At 46.9% G+C, this 19,160-nt stretch overlaps 1 protein-coding gene across 5 annotated transcripts in view; it reads right to left on the bottom strand.

Annotated features, from left to right (window-relative positions):
• The window catches only part of KDM5A (lysine demethylase 5A), a 610,286-nt gene that overhangs the window by 54,581 nt on the left and 536,545 nt on the right, over positions 1–19,160 (bottom strand). For 4 of the 5 annotated variants that reach the window (XM_069228130.1, XM_069228132.1, XM_069228131.1 and 1 more), the window contains one exon: positions 12,529–12,688. In XM_069228130.1, the coding sequence (XP_069084231.1) occupies positions 12,529–12,688 (160 nt within the window). Of the gene's footprint in view, positions 1–12,509; positions 12,689–19,160 lie in introns of all 5 variants that reach the window. The other variant, XR_011202239.1, reaches the window with a different exon arrangement.

Here is a 19,160-nt window from a genome sequence, read left to right as displayed (position 1 = left end):
TAGTGGCAGAAAATGGCAAGTATGTCACTTGTTGTCCTTCTCAGCCCACATCTAATGATGGGAGGCCCTATACAATTTTGGGCAGTAACGAATATGCAGTAGATTTAGTCACCATTCGTGGTCCAGGCGCTGAGGAGGGTGGTGTGAATCGCGACCAAATGCTCTGGCACCTTGTTTATCGGGCACTGGATAACGTTTTTCCTAGGGTAGGTCAGCTAATGGTATGCTTTTACAGCCAATCTTGCATAGGCTGACAGGCAATGACCCTATCCCTGCTGTCAGATCACGTTTGAACTCACTCCATCCGGATGCTACTATTAACCTTCCAAAGCCACCCTATATGTGATGGTGTTAGGAAAAGTGCCCCCACCATGGAACAAAGGCTCGGAGACTTATTCTCAACTCAAAAACAAGATCACCCATTGGCTTACATCTCACTCCTTTTTGGCGACATTCGTAGGTGACTGGATCAACATAGTGAGAAGAGTTAATTGGATTGCCAGTAACCAGAAACCTTTTGTCGGAGATTGAGTGATCATCAATTTCAATCAAACTCATGTTGCAGGATGAGTTTTAGCATCCATAAGACCGAATGACTACACCTCAATTGTGGCACTTCCTCTGCGGTTTTTCTACAAACTGGATTTGAGGTTTGAGAAGCGAAGACAGCACTTCTTGCAGCATTATTCAAGGAGACACTTGGTGCATGAGACTGGCTCAGGTTATGGTGTACACCTATAGTGTGGCACCCTATACTGAGCGCAGGCAACCCTTACTGATAGTGTTTGGTGCCTAGATAACCCAAAGCTCTCTAGGGGTAGCTGTGGAGAGCCGCTCGGGCTTAACAGGGAGGAGTCAGTGATGTTCACACAAGAAAGAACCACATCAAGTGTTACAAAAATTAAGTATTCTTTATTATAACACCAGTACTAACCTAACTTTGGTATATCTCCACTTTGAGCTATCTACACACAACAAATATACTCAGTAACAAGAATGAAAAGAACAGAAAAACACGGGATCCTATGGGGGAGGCCAAACCATTTACTAAGAAAGTGGTATAAGAATGGAGATGTCCAACCAAGGTAAGTGTGTTAGGATGTCAGGGGCTGGGGGAGTACGAAAATACCCAAGGTAAGTAGTAGAAATGCCCCAGGCGCTCATGTGCAGAGGTGTTATCTAGCCGGGTGTCCTATAGGCTAAAACAGGACTGTCACTGTTGGAATTTTAGGATTCAGGACCCTTCCCTGAGGAATCCAGTTGGCACAAGGAAGGTTCAATAAAACCACCACCCGTGGATAACCACGAGTGGATACCCAGGTAGATGGAGTACCTAATACCAGGGAGTCCGGGTGCATAGGTGTGAAGTGACGTTGGAAACCTTAATTGGGAGTCAATGGGGGCCTTGGTTGCCCAGCTGCTGTCGCAACCCGTGGGCTATGTCGCTGGAACTCAAGTGCAGATTCTGGACAAGAAGAATCTGAAAAAGAAGGGGACAGAGTCTAGACCACTCAGAGATGTCCACGCGGTGCAGGTAGGCAATGCCCACCCTTCTTGGTAGGAAGTTCCTCTAGGACAGTGATGGAAGTAGCACAGCTGCGGAGTCCAGGTGACGCAGGAGATCCTTGAAGTCAGCCACGAGCTGTCCCACGTGGATCGCCGGATTGCAGAGCAGTCAGTGGTCAGCAGAACTATCAACAAGCCTTGGCAAAAGCAGGAAGAAGCTGCAGGGAAGTTTGCTTGATTTTGGGGACCAGCAAGGCTCAAACGTCTCGACCCTTGGAGGGAAGTCAGGATTGGCCCACAGCAAGCAGGAGAGGCAGTAGGAGTTGTTTGAGCCCCCACTGGCAGCAGGCGCAGGGAGGCCTCAGCAGCACAACAAGAAGGAGTCCCGCACCACAGGAGTTGCAGGGAGGTCGCAGTTCTTGGAGTTGCAAAGTGCTGGAAGCTGGGGCTTCTAGGAGCTCAAAGGTCTTTGGGAATAAGAGTCAACAAGCTTTGGTAACAGCAATGGTCACGGTGCACAGGGGTTCCGTCCCAGTGGCTACAGCAAGGGCCCACCATCTCCCTAGTTGGACAGAAGACCAGTCAGACCTAGAGAGGGCCATAGAACCACTACCTCTGTAGCAGAGCCTTTGGGTGTCCGTGGCATAGCAGGATCTACCAGCTGGTTGTTGTCATTGAGGTGCCTGCAGATGCAGGGGAGTGACTTCTTCACTCTTAAGGAGATTCCTTCTTGCTTTCTGATGCAGAGTCCTTGTGACCCTGGAGGATGCACAGCCACGGATGCAGCAGAATTCTTGCAGCAGCTAGAGAAACAATGTTGCAGTGGGAGCCCTCCCACTGGATACAGTCTTGTTTCAGTTCCTAACGCAGACCAGCAGTCGTTCCGCAGGCCAGGTTGCAGAAATGTCTTGCAGAGAGCTCCTTGCAAAGTCTTGCTCGACAAATCTAGGGTCCCAACCTCAGGGGAGCCCTTAAGAAACCCAGAAAGGGGTATGGACATTGTCTGCGGTGACCCACCTATTAGAGGGGGTCAAGGACATCACCTAGCTCGTCTAACCAGTCAGATGCTCCCAGAGGCATCGACCCATTTTCTTTCCAAGATGGCAGAATCAAGCGACCACCTAGCAGAGCTCTGTGCATCTCCCTAGGGGAGGAGCTGGACAGGGGGTGGTCACTCCCCTGCCCTTTGTGCAGTTTCATACCAGAGCGGAAACCAAGGGTTCCTGTACTAGTGCAAACCGGTTTATGCAAGCATGGCACCACATGGGCCCTTCAAAGCAGTCTAGTAGCACTCAGAGCCCACCCCAGCCCAGCCCAGAGACACCCATTTTAAAGGGAGAGCTAGTCACACCACTCCCCTACAGGAAATCCTTTGTTCTGCCTTCCCCTGCTTGAGTAAGCCTCATCAGCAGGAAGGCAGAACAGTGCCTAGGGTCGGCAGCAGCGCTGGATGGCGTGCAGAACCTGCAAGGCTGTAAAGATATATATGGGGGATATTCTAAGGAACCCCCACAGTACATGGTATCATGCAACTAACACTGGAATTGGTGTAGTTGCATGATTCCACCATGTTTGATACCAAGCATGCCTAGGTTTGGAGAAGTCCTTAAGTAGTTGGACATTGTGTGCTGAACATTATTCACTACATAACTTAAGATGGCTTCCCAGCACTTACAAAGCCCAGAGAATGGAGTTTGGGGATTGTGCAGGGGTACCCCCTACACTTAGAACCATGCACCTTGGGCTGAAGGGCCTACTTCAGGGGTGACTTACAGGGTCCAAGTGCAGTGACTACAATATAAGGCAAGCCTTATGTAGGAAGCTGGCTCTGTATATACTATACCGAAGTGAGGTATAGTGTGCACAGAGCCCATAGGTTCCATAGAGGCTTAACGAAGGCTAAAGTAGATAAAACTAATGCTCTCTTTTGTGGTAGTGTGGTTGAGCAGTTAGAATTATCAGAGGGTAGAGCAAAGCATGTGATGTACACACACAGTCAAGAAATGAGGCACACACTCAATGACTAACTCCAGGCCAATTGTTTTCACTTAGCAAAAATATATTTTGTTACTTTATTACTAGAACCAGAGGGTCTTTGTTGCAGGTAAGTACAGTTGTAAAGGGGTATCAATCATATGTATCAAATGTACTTTGATTTTTGCAGATAAAGCAGTTTACAAGTAAATAACACTTTTCAATTCTAAAAGTTGACACAGTGCAATTTTTCATAGGAGTCAATAGAGTCCTAGGGTTGGGGGGGGGGAAGGGTAGTGTTATCATAGTTGGCAGCTAAGTACACAACTTATGATTCCAGACTTTGGGGGTTAGAATGTCCACAGGTCAAAGTTTAAGTTGACCTCAAAAGTACACCACCTGCAACACAGGGCTAGCTGAGTGCAGAGGTCAAAGTTGGCGGCTGGTTTGCAATGGAAAGCTATGAGGACTAGGGGTGCTCGGTAGAAAGCATTTTGCAGGTAAGTACCTGCAGTTTCAGGACACAGGCCTGGGGGGTTTAGGTCAGCACTGGAGGGGGGGGGGGGGGGTCGCAGGTCTACACCAACCACACACCTTCAGCGGCACAGGGGCGGCAGACTGCAAACACAGAGCTGGGCGCCCAATGCTTTTCAATGGGGGAACCCCAGGGGGCACAAAAGATGCTGCAGGTGAGGTCTAGGGGGTCGGTTTCAGGAAACCAAAGGCTGGACAGGCAGGAGAGCCGTCTGCTGGACGTTGCCGCACAAACAGCCAGATTCCCCAGGGGGCTGCAGGTGCAGGGGTCTCTTTGGGCATCGGGAATCTTCGTCAGATTTGGTTGCGATCAGAGGGGACCTCCGGATTCAGCCTGCAGGCGTTGTTGTGTTAGCCAGGAGGGATCAACCCAGGGTGAGGTCAGAATCTCTGGGGACCTTCTCTGGACCATAGTGGGCAGGACTTGCGGATCCGGGTGGTTCTGGAGTCCTCTTTGGATCTTTCTTCTGGGCACGGCCGCTGTCCTCGGGAGTCCTTGGTCCTCTGCTGGTCAGGCCATCATCTGGGGGTTTCTAGATGTCACTGGTCCTGCAGGATGCGTGGCCTTCCTGGAGCAGGAGTCTTTGAAGCTGCAGACAGGCCAGTAGGGCTGGGGCTAAGTCAGTTGTCATCTGGAGTTGTCACTGGTATTCACTGCCGGGGTCTGCTTGGCAGCCCTTCTCTTTCATGAGGTTGCCAGGAATCTGGAAAGGTTCAAGAGTGCCCCTAAATACTAGATTTAGAGGTGTTACAGAGGTCAGAGGGCAGTAGCCAATGGCTACTGTCCCTGACGGTGGCTGCTCCCTTCCTGTGCCCAATCCTTTTGGAGGAGGGAGGCACGTTCCTATCCCTACTGGTCCCTCTCCTCCAAACCAAGATGGAGGATTCTGCAAAGAGGGGGTCACTTCAGCTCTGGACACCTTAGGGGTGGTCCTAGCTGCAGTGATCACTCCCTGTTTTACCTAATTTTGCGACCAAACCTGCAGCAAAAAGTGGGGCTTGGTCCAAGGGGGTGGTGGGGCATCTCTACTAGCTCCAGTGCCCTGGGGCACTGTATCTGGAGGCCTGAGCCAGAGAGGCTCACTTCCAAGTGTTACACCTCCTACAGGGGGGAGGTATGAAGTACCTCCACCCAGAGTAGGCTTTGTTCCTGACTCCAGAGAGCACAAAGGCTCTCACCCCATATGATCAGAAACTTGTCTGTTAGTGGCAGCCTGTCACAGACTGGTCAGTCCTGCAATAAACGGTTGGGTAAAATACAGTGGGCATCTCTCAAATGCCCTATGTGTGCATTGTACAATAAATCAAATACTGGCATCAGTGTGGGTTTGTTGTGCTGAGACGTTTGGTCCTAAACTTCCCAACCTTCAGTGAAGCCATCATGGAGCTGTGGAGTTCGTAATGATAAATTCCCAGCCCATGTACTTAATACGGCCACACTGCACTGATTGGGGCATGTTGCTCATTCAACTATGCCTTCACCTGTGGTATAGTGCTCCTGGCCTTAGGGCTATAAGCCCTGCTAGAGGGGTGACTTACCTATGCTACAGGCAGTGGTTTGTGGGCATAGCACCCTGTAAGGGGTGCCATGCCGACGTTACCTTTCTCTCCTCACTATCAGACACAATCTGCAACAGCAGGCGAGCGGTCCCTTAGGGTGACAATACATGCTGCAGCTCTTAGGGACCCTCCCTGGTCACAGAGCCCTTGGTACCACTGGTACCTTTAACTAAGCTGTGTGCCAGGGGTGTGTCAACTGTCGAAGCAATGGTACAGTTTAGGGAAAGAACATTGGTGTTGGGGGTCTGGTAAGCAGGATCCCAGCACACACTCAGTCATGTTAGCATCAATATCAGACTAAAAGTGTGTGTATGTGTGTTGGGGGAGGGGTAACCATGCCAAGAGGGACAATGTCCTACACCTTATATCTAAAGTTAAAGGTGCATGCATTATTTCACACAGACTGCTGCAATGGCAGGCCAGCAGACACAGTTTGCATGGGCTCTTATGGGTGGCATAATACATGCTGCAGCCCTTGGGAGACCCCTGGGGTACTAATGCCCCTGGTGCCTAAGTACGATTTACCAGGGACTTACAGGGGTACCCCAATATACCAATGGTGGGTGAAAGAATCACTTACCAAGTCAATTTTAGGGGAGAGAGCACTGACACTGGGGTCCTGGTTAGCAGGATCGCAGTGTACTACAGCCTAAACACACTGACTCCAGGGAAAAAGTGGGGGTAACTATGTCAGAAAGATCCTACTTTCCTACACTGGGGAACCAGACAATTTTACCTTGTTAGTTCACTGGACTCATGTGATTGTCTCGGTCATGCCTGACTCTCCAAGGAGCTTGAGGTAGGGCCCCAGCACTGCTTCTATCACAGAAGGTATTACACCCATAGTCAATGCCATTAGCTTAATCAGATGCAGTCCAGGAAAGGGTCCCAGTCAGAGCCCTGTGTTATTTCCACCACTGAGCTAGTTACACCTATTGCAAACACCCTTAATCTGATTAGCTGTAATATTTCAGCTTTAATAGCCAAGCTTGATGAGCCTTCCTGGCTTAATTATGTGAGAAATTTTAATGTGAGTTGTTTGCAGGAGACTTGGGCCACTTCTAATCGTTTTTAGGAAAGGTATAAAACATTTACCATCCAAGCAGCTGACACTAGGTCGGGCTGGGCTAAGAGCGACCTGGTCATCTTTGTGTCCTTGACTCTGCAAGGTTCTATTAGGGTTGTGGCCACAGGAGTCCTCACCCTACAAGCTATTTAATTTTCTTGTGGAGGCATTCCTAAAACTTTGCTGTTGAATTTATATAATGCTAAGCAATCCCCCTCCCCCCCCCCCCGCTGTGAAAAATGTGGCAATTGTGGAATCCTTTTTAAATTATCTTGAGGGAACTAAATGGGCCTCAACATGCCACAAAGATGCTTGACAACGGAGGTTCCTTTATATGGAACATATCTTTCAAGGTCATTTTTCAACATCAATTTTAAATGAGTATGATTTAACTTCCTTGTTTGAAAAACTGGCCCTTTCCGACTAGGCATGGGGTAACCCGACTTTCACAGTTAGAGGGTGTGCTTCATTTATTGATTTTGTTTTTGTTTCATCCCCTATTTATCCAATGATCACTGATGTCGGTATAGATTGCATTCATTTTAGCAGTCCGGTTCATATTACTTTTGGATGGGGCCTATCAAGGAGGGAGAAAGTCCGTAGTGTTGGTGAAGCTTGGGAACCCACAAGGCAAGGTAGGAGGTTTCGGTGGAATCAGGAAGTCGCCGAGTGTTTTAATCAGAATCTGTTAACTGGGAGTATGACCAAGCTTGTGTTCTGCCTAAATAGTGCCACCTGTCCAAAGGAGGTCTTAGATGCCTTCGCCTCTACTACCAGTTTCATTTTAGAGTCTCTTCCTCTTCAGACTGGTGTGAAGCCCTCCACAGGTCCCAGCTGGTTTGATAGAGGCTGCCCCTTGCTTCTTGAGACCTAAGAAAGGCTCTCAGGGCCAACCCCAGAGACCCGGCTTATATTTACATCTGCTGGAAATGCTATAAGATGGAGCTGAAGACACACAAGGGACGTTGCTTGGGCTAATCTGTTAGATTCTCAGTGTTTCAAGAACAGTGCAAGATAAGATATTGGGCTATCAACAACCAACCCGGTTTGAGCCCAGTGGATGCCCCTTATCTGTTGCATAATATTATGGCGGTGAACTAGGTCTCCTATTCTGAGGCGGTCTACAATGAGGTACCGGGATCTGGCTCCTCTGGGGACAAGCTGACATTGGAGGGGGTCATCAAAACTGTTTTTTCTCTTAATGAATGTAGAAAGCGCATTGCAGGACTGGCTAGAAATAAGGCTCTGTGGCTGGATGGGATTCAAGCTGACCTGTATTGGAATGACTCTGATTGATGGGCCCTGATCTGGACTCACAGGCTAAATGCAGCAGTCTAAGATGGGCCCCAGTTTCGAGGGTTAGTTCCATCATTGCCCCAATTTTTTAAAAAGGTGATAGGGACAACCCCCAATGCTACCGACCTATTGTTTTGATAGATTCTGTAGTCAAAGTTGCGGGTTGTGTCTTCCTTGACAAACTTATCCTGGGCAGAGGACCATAACATTATTTCAGATCTCAAGTTTGGGTTCAGGCCTGGTAGATCAAATATCGATCAGTGCCTGAACTTACACATGATACTGAGTAAATATACTGTTGCTTGCAAAGGATCCAGCCATCTTGCATTCATGGACCTCACCTTGGCCTTAGACCGTGTGAATATAGAGACGCTTTGGAGGTTCATTGTAAATATTGGGATCAACTGGGACATAGCCCTTTTTATAAGGAACCTTTACTCCCATACCTCAGCATCTGTTAGGTACACTAATGATTCGATCGGTATAGTGTTTGATTGACCAATACGAACATATAATGGGAACATAGTGTAGGAGGTTTCCACTTTTGAATTGAAGAGCACTAATTGACGTAGTGTGACTTTCTTGAGAGAACAAATATTGAACTATTGAGAGATTCGTGTCATTTGTGATCATTGTTCACAGCTGTGACAAGCCTTGAAAAAGTCGTGGGGTGATTGTCCCGGATGAAGCACGTGTTGGCCAGGCTGAATGTGGCGTTACAGAGAAATATCAAGTGCAATAAAGAGACTCACTACATCGATTGGACATATGAAAGACCTGTGTCTGATTTCTCAATAATATTTAACAACCATTGGCTGTTATTTTAGGGTTTTGGGTGGTTCCCTCTCAGAGCACCGTCTAACACATAGGAGTTAAGTTTATAATAGGTCTACATTTGTTACTATATGCACAAGATTGTGAGCGCCAAATTCCCATTAAACCACCTTCTCTCAATCACACTATACCATCCTTTTTTGGTATAAGGAAGTATAGAGGATATACTTCTTTCCCTTGTTGAGCTATAGGTACCACCTCTATTGCACCTTTAAGTAGAAGTGATTATAATTCTTGTTTTAATAGAATGAGATGCTGCTGAGTTAGTTTGTGTAAACGAGGTGGAATGGAAGTGAGTTCTAGACAGTAACCATGTTGGATAATTGACAGAACCCACTGATATGTAGTGATGTTGTGCCATTGTGGATAGAAACTTACCAGTCCTCCCCCAGATAGATTTGTGCTCTGTGGGGGTGGTGAGAAAGTCACTGTTTTTTTGATTGTGAGGAACCTCTGGATGTGGAGGGTTTTACCTCTTCCTCTACTGTTGGATCCCCTATAGGAGCCTCTAAATGATCCTCTAGTGTGGAATTGTGAGGAATGTTTTTGATGGGTGGTTGCTGTTTCCGTAGTTGATGGTTTGAAACTCCCTCTTAATTGTGGTTTACGAAAACTGCTCCTGGTGGGTGTGGTATACAAAGCCCCCAGGGCCTTAGCTGTTTCTGAATCTTTTTTAAGTTTGTCTATTACTGTGTCCACCTCAGGGCCAAATAAATGCTGCTTATCAAAGGGCATGTTTAAAACTGCCTGCTCTATCTCCGGTTTGAAACCTGAACATCTTAACCAGGCATGAATCCTGATAAGCACATTGGTGTTAACTGATCTAGCTGCTATATTAGCTGCATCCATAGCAGAGCTAATAGCATTGTTAGATATTGCTTGCCCTTCATTAACTATTTGCTGTCCCCTTTTTTGATGTTCTGGAGGAAGGTATTGTAACAGCTCTTCCATTTCGTCCCAGTGTGCCTGGTCATATCTAGCCAAAAGAGCTTGTGTATTGGCTATCCTCCAATGATTTGCAGCTTGTGAGGTCACCCTTTTCTCAGCTGCATCTATTTTCCTGCTTTGTTTAGCAGGAGGAAGGGTCTGAGGGTGCCAGTTTATATTTTTTGTCCACTCTAGGAGTGATAATCCTAGCTTTAACAGGCTCTTGAAAGATATCAGAAGCATGCCTGGGAGCATAAGAAGATATTTGTATTGCTCATGGGTTGAGGCCAATGGCTCAAACAGAAAATCCTGCTCTACGGGATCAGTGTGTATTTGGACATTATGGTAGGGTGCAGCTCTAGCCACTACTTGATTTTATGCTGTAGTGTCTTCTGATGGTGAGGGTCTGGCATGATATAACTGATGGTCATTTGGTAAAATGGGATCAGAGTCATGTATCCCATGGGTCTGTGTTCTGTGTGGTGAGATTGAGGATGTATGTGGTGATAATTGTGCCTCGTGTGGGTGAAGGTGGTGTGGAAGGAGGAACAGGAGAAGGTGGTGGTGAAAGCTGTTTCTGCTTTGAAGTCTCTACCTGTTGTCTTTGCTTGAAGACCTTCTTTGATGGTGGTACAACCTTTGAGGTATCTTTAAAAGTCAATTTCCTTTGAAAGGACATTGCCTCCCCTCCAATTATTCTTTGTGTGTCCTTAGCATCTTTCACCTCTAAAATGGGTTGAATGTCTTTGGATTCTTGGGTAGAATTAGTTTTTTTTACTACCCATGGCTTTCGACTCACAAATGTTATGTTTCGGTCGAACCGAAAATGTCCACCCGAAGATGTTGTAATCTTTTTCAGCTCCAAAGATGCTGCTGATCGTTTCAGCTCCGAAGATGTGCTCTTAGATTTTTAGCTCGACTTGGAGATTGGTGTAGGAGTCTGTTTGGCTGAAAACGAGCGCACCTTAGTCTGAAATCTCAGTGCTGAACCAGAAGATTGGTAATCTGGACTTTCTTTTCGAATCAGACCATGGCCCAAAGGCAGTGGAAGATCGACGACTAGTGCTGGAGTCTTTTCAGTAATTTGTGTGTGGTGTGATGGGGCAGTTATACTCACGTACTGCGTCGCAGGTACGTCGTGGCTGTCGTCTGAGTGTTCTTCGGAGTCTGAATCATGGATGGAAAAGACTGCCCCTTGTTGAACTTCTTTTTGGGCATGTTCTTCACCGAAAATGTTCAGTGTGTTTTCTGTGGACCTGGATGCCATTTCGAGACGACGAGCTCTACAGTCCCGAAGAGTCTTCTTAGATCAAAAAGATCTACAGGCGTCGCAATTGTCTTCTTTATGGTCTGGAGATAGTCACAGAGTGCTGATCGGTGTACGGAAATTTCACATGGCACAGAGGACAGAACCAAAACAGAGTTAGTTCAATCAGACTCACATGGAAGCAGGCCCTTAAGGGGCGTTGCCCTTGTAAGGGAGGAAAAAAAACGACCCCGACGGAATAAAACCAATAACGACGATATTACAGAAAGATTAGAATACATCTTGAATTTCCGAATCGAGATTCACCGGATCGAGATAAAACACGTCCGAACCCAAAGGTGGAAAGAAAACAATCTAGCAAAGGACTTGATGCCCATGCGCACTATCGCCGAAAGGAGGAGTCATTTGATCCTGTGATTCGTAAAAGCTTCTTCAAAGGAAAAAAACTTCTAACAATCCGAGCCCAAGACTAGATGGCGGACTATGCAAAGCATGAGTATTTGCAGCTACACATGCCATCAAATATATATATATTCATACACACACACAATTAGGGATGGCTAGGATTCCACTGTGGCGCTCAGTTCCTCATGCCTGTCTGTGAGTGTTACCAGTCCTGTAACATAAGAAAAGCACGAAGGCAGCATTGCAGGGAAGGTTCGAATATCTTTACTCCTTTAGTTCAGCAAAATACATCATCACCAAACAGCACAAGTAAAGTTTCAACATCACAGTCTTGATCACTTTTGAAAAAAAGTGATTTTGTTTTACTGTATTTAGTTTCCGTTTTCCATTTCACTAGAGTGAAAGTATTATGTTATCTGTAGTCTTTACAACATAATCATCATATTCCAACAACATTTGATTTCCAAGGAAACTATATGATCTGAATTCACAATCCTAGTCATACACAACAATCCCTAAATTGTCGCAAATAGTAAAATATGGAGGCACTTATCAATTTCTATCAGTTGCAATGTGACCATACACTCATGCTGTAATTAATAAATCCCCCCCCCTCTAGCGGGCATCAAGTATCTCTCTCAATACTATTCTCACATGGGCTGTGGACTATTCACTTTGTTCGCATGTAAACACTTTGAAGCAAAATAAAAATATAAAATGAAATCAGATCGAATATAAATATCAAACCAAAACGTCTAAACAATGATCTTATGTTAATACTTGGATTTAACTCCTTGGGTGCAGATGTATGCTTTTGTTTATAGATACTACAGTGACAAAGCAGCATGGCATAAAAAAATGTATGGAGATTCACACTGAATACAATGTTATCATTTTTTAGGGCGAGGATGGCATTACGACCCACTCCAGGCTTCTCTTAAGTCATGATCTCTCCTCAGACTCAAAAATGGTACAAAACACATTACACTCTGTGTATCTGAATATGAACAATGCACAGAATATGTGATGTTGATATAGTGATTAGGGCCAAAATACAATGTCTGTGTACTAATGTTTCAGACCCTCCCTTCCACGGTAGTGAGACCGCAGTTACATTAGCTACCCCTGGCCCTGTCTCACCGGCAGCAAAAGGCGGTACCTTGAGAGCAGCTCTTGGAAGCTGATGAGTATGCATGTTCCGCACAAAATGAAGGTGCACTCCACATGTGTGTTACCACCTCTTCAGACTTGATTGGAATCTCCTCATCACAAAACAAATTAGGCTCTAAGCTGCTTGAGGACTTCACACTTGCAGTATCCTGTAAAAGACAATTGAAGAAAGCAAATCTCATACATCTTGCACAACAATTGGATGCATCTTACTTTGTCAAATACGATATGCACTCAACAAGTCATGATTAGAAATCAGTTTTAGCTAAAGTCATATTTTAAGGACTGGAAAGGTGTGGCCAAGGATTACTCCCAGCATACCCCCTTCCAGTCTTCTCCTCACATGCTTCAGCTTTGATGTGGGGAAGGAGGATAAAGAAGAAAACACAGTATTGGGGAGAAAGGTGGTAGGAACAGCGTTACTGGCTGGCATGCCCAAATACCTCCCCTGCAACAAAGAAAATGTGAGCAGTAAAGTGTCTGACTGCTCACGACCTTTACACAATTAACAGCATATCTACAACCATTGTTACTTACTGTAGCTATTGCAGAGGCTCCCCCAAATCAGGAGAGCCTCGTGTATGACAAGGCCTGGTTTAGGGGTCGTGGCACAGAGGCACCATGGTCTTGGAGGTCAGCCAGAACGGACTGGCTTGCCGGGCGCAACTTCCAAAAGCACTAAAGTGCTTATGGGGTTGTGGCCAATGAAAAAGGTCGGCCCTGTCCCTTAAAAGGCAGCAAGTGGGCCTCTGTTTCCAGCTAGCCACTCAAGATGCCCCGCACAAGTCCTCTTCGCTCCCCACCCGCACGGCCTAATGTGTCTAGGATTTCTTTTCTGGTTGGATCTCCCAGCTGGCCTGTGGGGAAGGTGCCTATAAGGGGCTCCAGTGTCGGCAATGGCTGAAAACCCTTTTTTCTTTTCATATTTGGCGGCCCACCGGTTGCCGTTGACAGGGATTTCGTACGGACGCGGCTGATGCAGTAGCATAGGTGAGGTGGTGGTGGGGGAGAAGGGGTGTCCGGGCAGTGTGCACATGGATATATATTTGAGTCCGGGAGAGAGCAGCAACTTCCTTTGGGGGCAGTGTGATGTTTCTTGTATGGCGAGTGCTTTGTTTATGCTTCATTCTTCCTATTCACAAATGATCATTTTAACAGCAGATGTTGGTTCGACAGGGCAATGGGTGGTGCTACTTTATAACTATTGAAACTCTTTCCAGGCACCAGCGGATTTTGTGACTGAGGGAACCTCTGCAGAGGAGAACAGTTTCTCTCATATTGTGCATAGGCACACAGTACAGTTAGAGTATTCCCTTAGCATTTTCCTGAGCTGCGCATTAAATGCAAAGCGAACGAAGCTCTGTAACAATGGGCCATGATCTCAACCTGCTGGCTGCTCCTTACACACCTTTAGATTGGTTTCGGTTGTTGGACTGAAAGCAATAGAAGCTCAGCCAAACACTGGAAAACTTCCATTATTGTCTTGTTCGTATTTTTCTGGTTAAGGAATAATGATAAGCATGTTTTAGATCTTTTCATTGTCAATGTTTTGCCATCCTCATTTCAGCAGATACTGTGAGCTACACGATTGCAAAGTCGCGGGAAACTGTTCTCCACCTGATCCCATTCACTTTTACCCCTAAGATCTTTCAGATGTCGCATAGAGCATGTATTCAGTAGCGCAAAATCAGAGGGGAGTATGCAGCTTACCCTTAATGCGATGTCAAAATACCATCTTTGCAATATTCTAATGGCTTCAGAAAGTAGGCTTCCCTTATAGTGTCAGAAGATACATTTATAACTCTAACTGCAGGTTTTCCAGGGCAAGATGCCTGCAACCTCTGCCCACGTTGCTAGAAGTATAATTCTGCATTGTTTAAACCAGTGAAGTGTTGCTTGGCTACCAGTTAACATTGGTGAAACTGCTGATGTGGTAACCCCCTCCACCTTTTGCCTTGTCCCCAGTGCCAGATCTCTTTCCCAAAAACCGCACAGTTGTTTTTCCCCAATTGACAAACCTTTAACACCCACTGTAAGTCCCTAGTAAATGGTACCCTTGGGACCTATGGCCTGGGGTACTAAAGAGGGTCCAAAAGGGCTGCAGCATGAATTGTGCCAATCTAAAGGACCTCTCACCAAGTGCATGCAGGCTGCATATCTCAGTGCAGACAAAAGTGAAAACATGATATGGCACACGCCATGTCCCCTTAACGCATGTCACTCCTCTAACAGGCCGTCCAGCCCTAAAGGACGGATGCAATATATTACTTGTGAGAGCATAACAGCATGAGCGGATATGCCCTTGCTATGTCTCAGTCGATTCTCAGACAGTCTGTGAACAAAGAAGCCATTTTAATACATGTGCTGGATATAGAAGGCTGGCTCAGTTTATGGTGTACACCTATGGTGTGACATACTATAATGAGTCCAGGCAACCCTCAGTGATGGTGTTTTGGTGTCTAGATACCCAAAGCTCTTTAGGGGTAGCTGTGGCGAGCAGCTCAGGCTTATCAGGGAGGATTATAAAGCACTTGCAATACCACAATAGTCAGTCAGTGATGTTCACACAAGAAAGAACAAAACAGGTGTTAGAAAAATAAGTAATATTTATTATAACACACACTCTAGAACAAACGTTGGTAAATCTCCTAGCTGGAGATATGGTCTTACACAAATATACTCGGTGACAGGTAAGTAAGGGCATAAAATAACATGGGCTCTGGGGGGGGGAAACATATACTAAAAGAATGGGATGGAAAATTCACACCCAGCCGACACTACCACCCAAGGACCCTTAGGGTTGAGGAAGTACTAACACTGCAAAGGTAAGTAGGTAGGATTCCCCAGGCACCAGTGTGCAAAATAGAAGTGTCGGGTTAATGTCCATAGGCTAACGTGGGGAAGTCGCAGTTGGAGTTTTCACATTTTAGGGACCTTCCCAGAGGACCCCGGGGGAACCCGTTGGGACAAGGGAGGTTGGATAGTGTCCCCACCCGTGAATACTCAGAACAGTGCAGTACCTTCACCAGGAAACCAAGGTGCATAGGGGTGAAGTAGTGCCGGAACCTCCTGCTGAAGTCAATGGGGACCTCGATTGTACAGCTACTGTTGTGACCCATGGACCAGATGGGTGGAACCCAGGGATGGATTCCGGAGGAAGAGGACCTAAGGAGAGAGGGGATAGAGCCCAAGCCACCTATTGGTGCCTAGGCAATGTCCACCTTTCACGTTTCCTGAAAGACGGTGGTCAAAGAAGTGCAGCTGTGGAGTAAAGTGATGCAGGAGGATCCCAGGAGTTGTCCACGAGCTGTCCCACGCCAGTCATTGCAAAAGGAGTTAGTGGTCAGCAGGGCAACCAAAAAGCCTTGCAAATGCAAGAAGCACTGTGTCGAGTTTGCAGAAGTTTTGAGGACCAACAAGGTCCAGGTGACCCAACCTTGACAAGTAGGTCCGGGAAAGCCCTCAGCAGACAGGTGAGCCTGCAGGAATCGTTGAAGACCCCCACTACAACCCTCTGGCAGCAGGCAATGGGAGTCATATGAAGACCTCAGCAGCCCAGCAAAGTGATGCCCAGGTCGCAGAAAGGACAGCGTTCTTGGAGCTGGAGGATGCTGGAGGCTAGGGCTTCTTGGAGCTAGGAGATCTTCAGACTGAAGAGCCGACAAGCCTTGGCAACGAGAAGCAGACGCAGTGCACAGGGGGTTCCAGCCAGGCAGCTCCAGCGAGGAACCACAAACGTCCACGTTGCAAGGAAGATGGGCCAGACATCTGGACAGCCACAGAACCACCACCTGTGTTGCCATGCATTGGAGTCCGTGGGACAGCAGGATCCACAAGCCAGTTGTCCTCACTGAGGTGCCTGCGGATGCAAGGGGGGCCTCGATGGGGGATTCCTTCTTGCCTTCATGAGTACAGGCAGAATCCCAGTGACTCTGGAGGATGCATGACCACGGAGTTGCAGAAGTCTTTGCAGAAAGAAGAAACAGTTGCATCAGGAACCCTCCTACTGGTTACAAGATTGCTCTTGGTTCCTGAAGTACAGCAGCGGTTCCGGTGCCCAGGTTGCAGAATCGTCTTGCAGAGGATACGGTTCCTGAAGATGAATCTAGGGACCCATCCTCAGGGAAGCCCTTAAGTAGCCCTAAAAGGGGGTTGGACACTATCTGCAGTGACCCACCTATCAGAGGGGGTCAGAGACGCCACCTACCTCGACTAACCAGTCCGATGCTCCAAGGGGCCTCTGCATATCTTATTTTCAAGATGGCAGAATCAAGTGGCCACTTGGCAGAGCTCTATCACCTCTCCAGGGGAGGAGCTGGACAGGGGGTGGCCCCTTCCCCGTCCTTTGTCTGGTTTCGAACCCGAGTGGGAACCAGGGGTTCCTGCACTGGTACAAACCGGTTTATGCTAGGAAGGCACCAAATGTGCCCTTCAAAGCAGTCTGATGGAGTGGAAAGGCATCACCACCCCAGCCCAAAGACACCTATTTCTGAAGAAGAGGTGGCCACACCTCTGTACTACAGGAAATCCCTTGTTCTGCCTTCCCCACCTGAGTTGGCTGAGTAGCTGGAGGGCAGAAAAGTGTCTGGGGTCGGCAGCAGCACAGGCTGCCATGCAGACCCCACAAGGCTGTACAGGCAGACATGAGGAATCCGCTAGGGAACCCCTAGAGTACATGGCATCATCCAACTAGCACTGGAGTTAGTTTAGCTGCATGATTCCAACATGTTTGAAACTAAACATGCCTAGGTTCGGTGAAGCCGTTTTGTAGTTGGACTACTGGTGTAGACCAGTATCCACTACATACCTTAAAATGGCTTTCCCACAATTACAATCCTAGGGAATCGAGTCTGGGGTTTCTAGGGGCACCTCTGCTCATGCAGGGGTGCCCCCACACTTCGAACCATGCACCCTGCCCTTGGATTAAAGGGCAAACCTTGGAGGAGACTTACAGGGACCATGATATAAGGCAACTCTTCTATCTGAAGTGAAAGGTGCATGCACCATGTCAAGCAGACAGCAAAGGCAGGTCTGAAGTCACAGTCTGTTGGTATCAAACATAACCTATTGATGCCAGTGTTAGATTCACCAATACCTACACCCAGCGGGCATCTTAGAGGTGCCCCCTGAAAACCTATCCAGCTACTGGTGTGTTCCCTGACTAGTCCAAACCAGTGTAGTCACCCTAGACCGAGTTCTGGCCGCCCAGAACAAAGGCCTGCTCTGGACGGAGGTCATAACACCTCATCCAGATCAAGATGGACATTCCAGAGCTGGGAGATTCAAAGGCCTTACTGCCTTTGTAATGCGACCCAGGTCTCTCCAAATGACGGAGATGACCAACCCCCATTTCCTGACCCCACTTTTGGCAGCAGCACAGGCAGGAAAATTAGATAAATTAGGAGTGCTCACATCATGCCAGTCCCACCCCTAAGGTGCTTATAAACCACAGAGGGTAACCCAAAAACCCCAAAAGGCCGGGTGAAAAGTAATCATTGCATACAACAATGCCCCAAAGGGGAAGACCAAACAGTTATTTATACATCATTGAACAAAATAGGTGAAAATAGGAAAACTATTTATTCATATAAATATATATTCATTCATCTACATATACATCTAAAGACCATCTTTATATATTCATCCTATAGGAACACCCCATCTAATAAACAAAACACAGAAGGACAGGCAGTGTAGGAAAAAGTGCTTGTGTTAAATGACAGAAAGAGGAATAATAAATATTCAAATAGATCCTAAACCTATACAGAAAATATTGAAAACAGTTGGTTGGTTCTTTTTTTACTGCATTGAATCCATTCCAAATCCTCAAAAAGTCTAAATCTCTTCCTCAAGTCCTCCATAAATATCCTATGCAGAAACCAATCCGAACTATGACATATACCCCTGAGGTGGGGTAGCTGAAGTGGACAGCAAATTCCTCCATCTTGTTTGGGAAGGAATTAGGCCAATAGGGTTAGGGTTATGCCCACTTTCCAGCAGAAGTGGTGATAAGAAGGGTGTAGTCAACCTAAAGGTGGTCAGCCCATTGGCTATCACCTGGCACTCCCTGTAACGCCCAAGAATGAAAATGTCACTTACCCAGTGTACATCTGTTCGTGGCATCAGTCGCAGTAGATTCGCATGTTTTGCAATAGCTCGCCATCTGGTTTTGGGCCGGAGTGTTACAAGTTGTTTTTCTTCGAAGAAGTCTTTCGAGTCACGGGACCGAGTGACTCCTCCTTTTGTCTCCATTGCGCATGGGCGTCGACTCCATCTTCGATTGTTTTTCCCCACAGAGGGTGAGGTAGGAGTTGAATTGTAGTAATAGTGCCCATGCAATGGAGTGACTAAGTATGCACCTATTTAAGGTTGAGATGATACATATATAAATAATTGAAGGTAACTTCCAAACTGCTACAGGCTCCCGGGGAGGCGGGTGGGCACATGCGAATCTACTGCGACTGATGCCACGAACAGATGTACACTGGGTAAGTGACATTTTCAGTTCGATGGCATCTGTCGCTGTAGATACGCATGTTTTGCATAGACTAGTAAGCAGTTATCTCCCCAAAAGCGGTGGATCAGCCTGTAGGAGTGGAAGTAGTCTGAAATAATGTTCTT

The sequence above is a fragment of the Pleurodeles waltl genome, chromosome 4_1 (assembly GCF_031143425.1).
Source record: "Pleurodeles waltl isolate 20211129_DDA chromosome 4_1, aPleWal1.hap1.20221129, whole genome shotgun sequence".
NCBI lineage: Eukaryota > Metazoa > Chordata > Amphibia > Caudata > Salamandridae > Pleurodeles > Pleurodeles waltl.
This window is presented reverse-complemented; position numbering and strand designations above follow the sequence as displayed.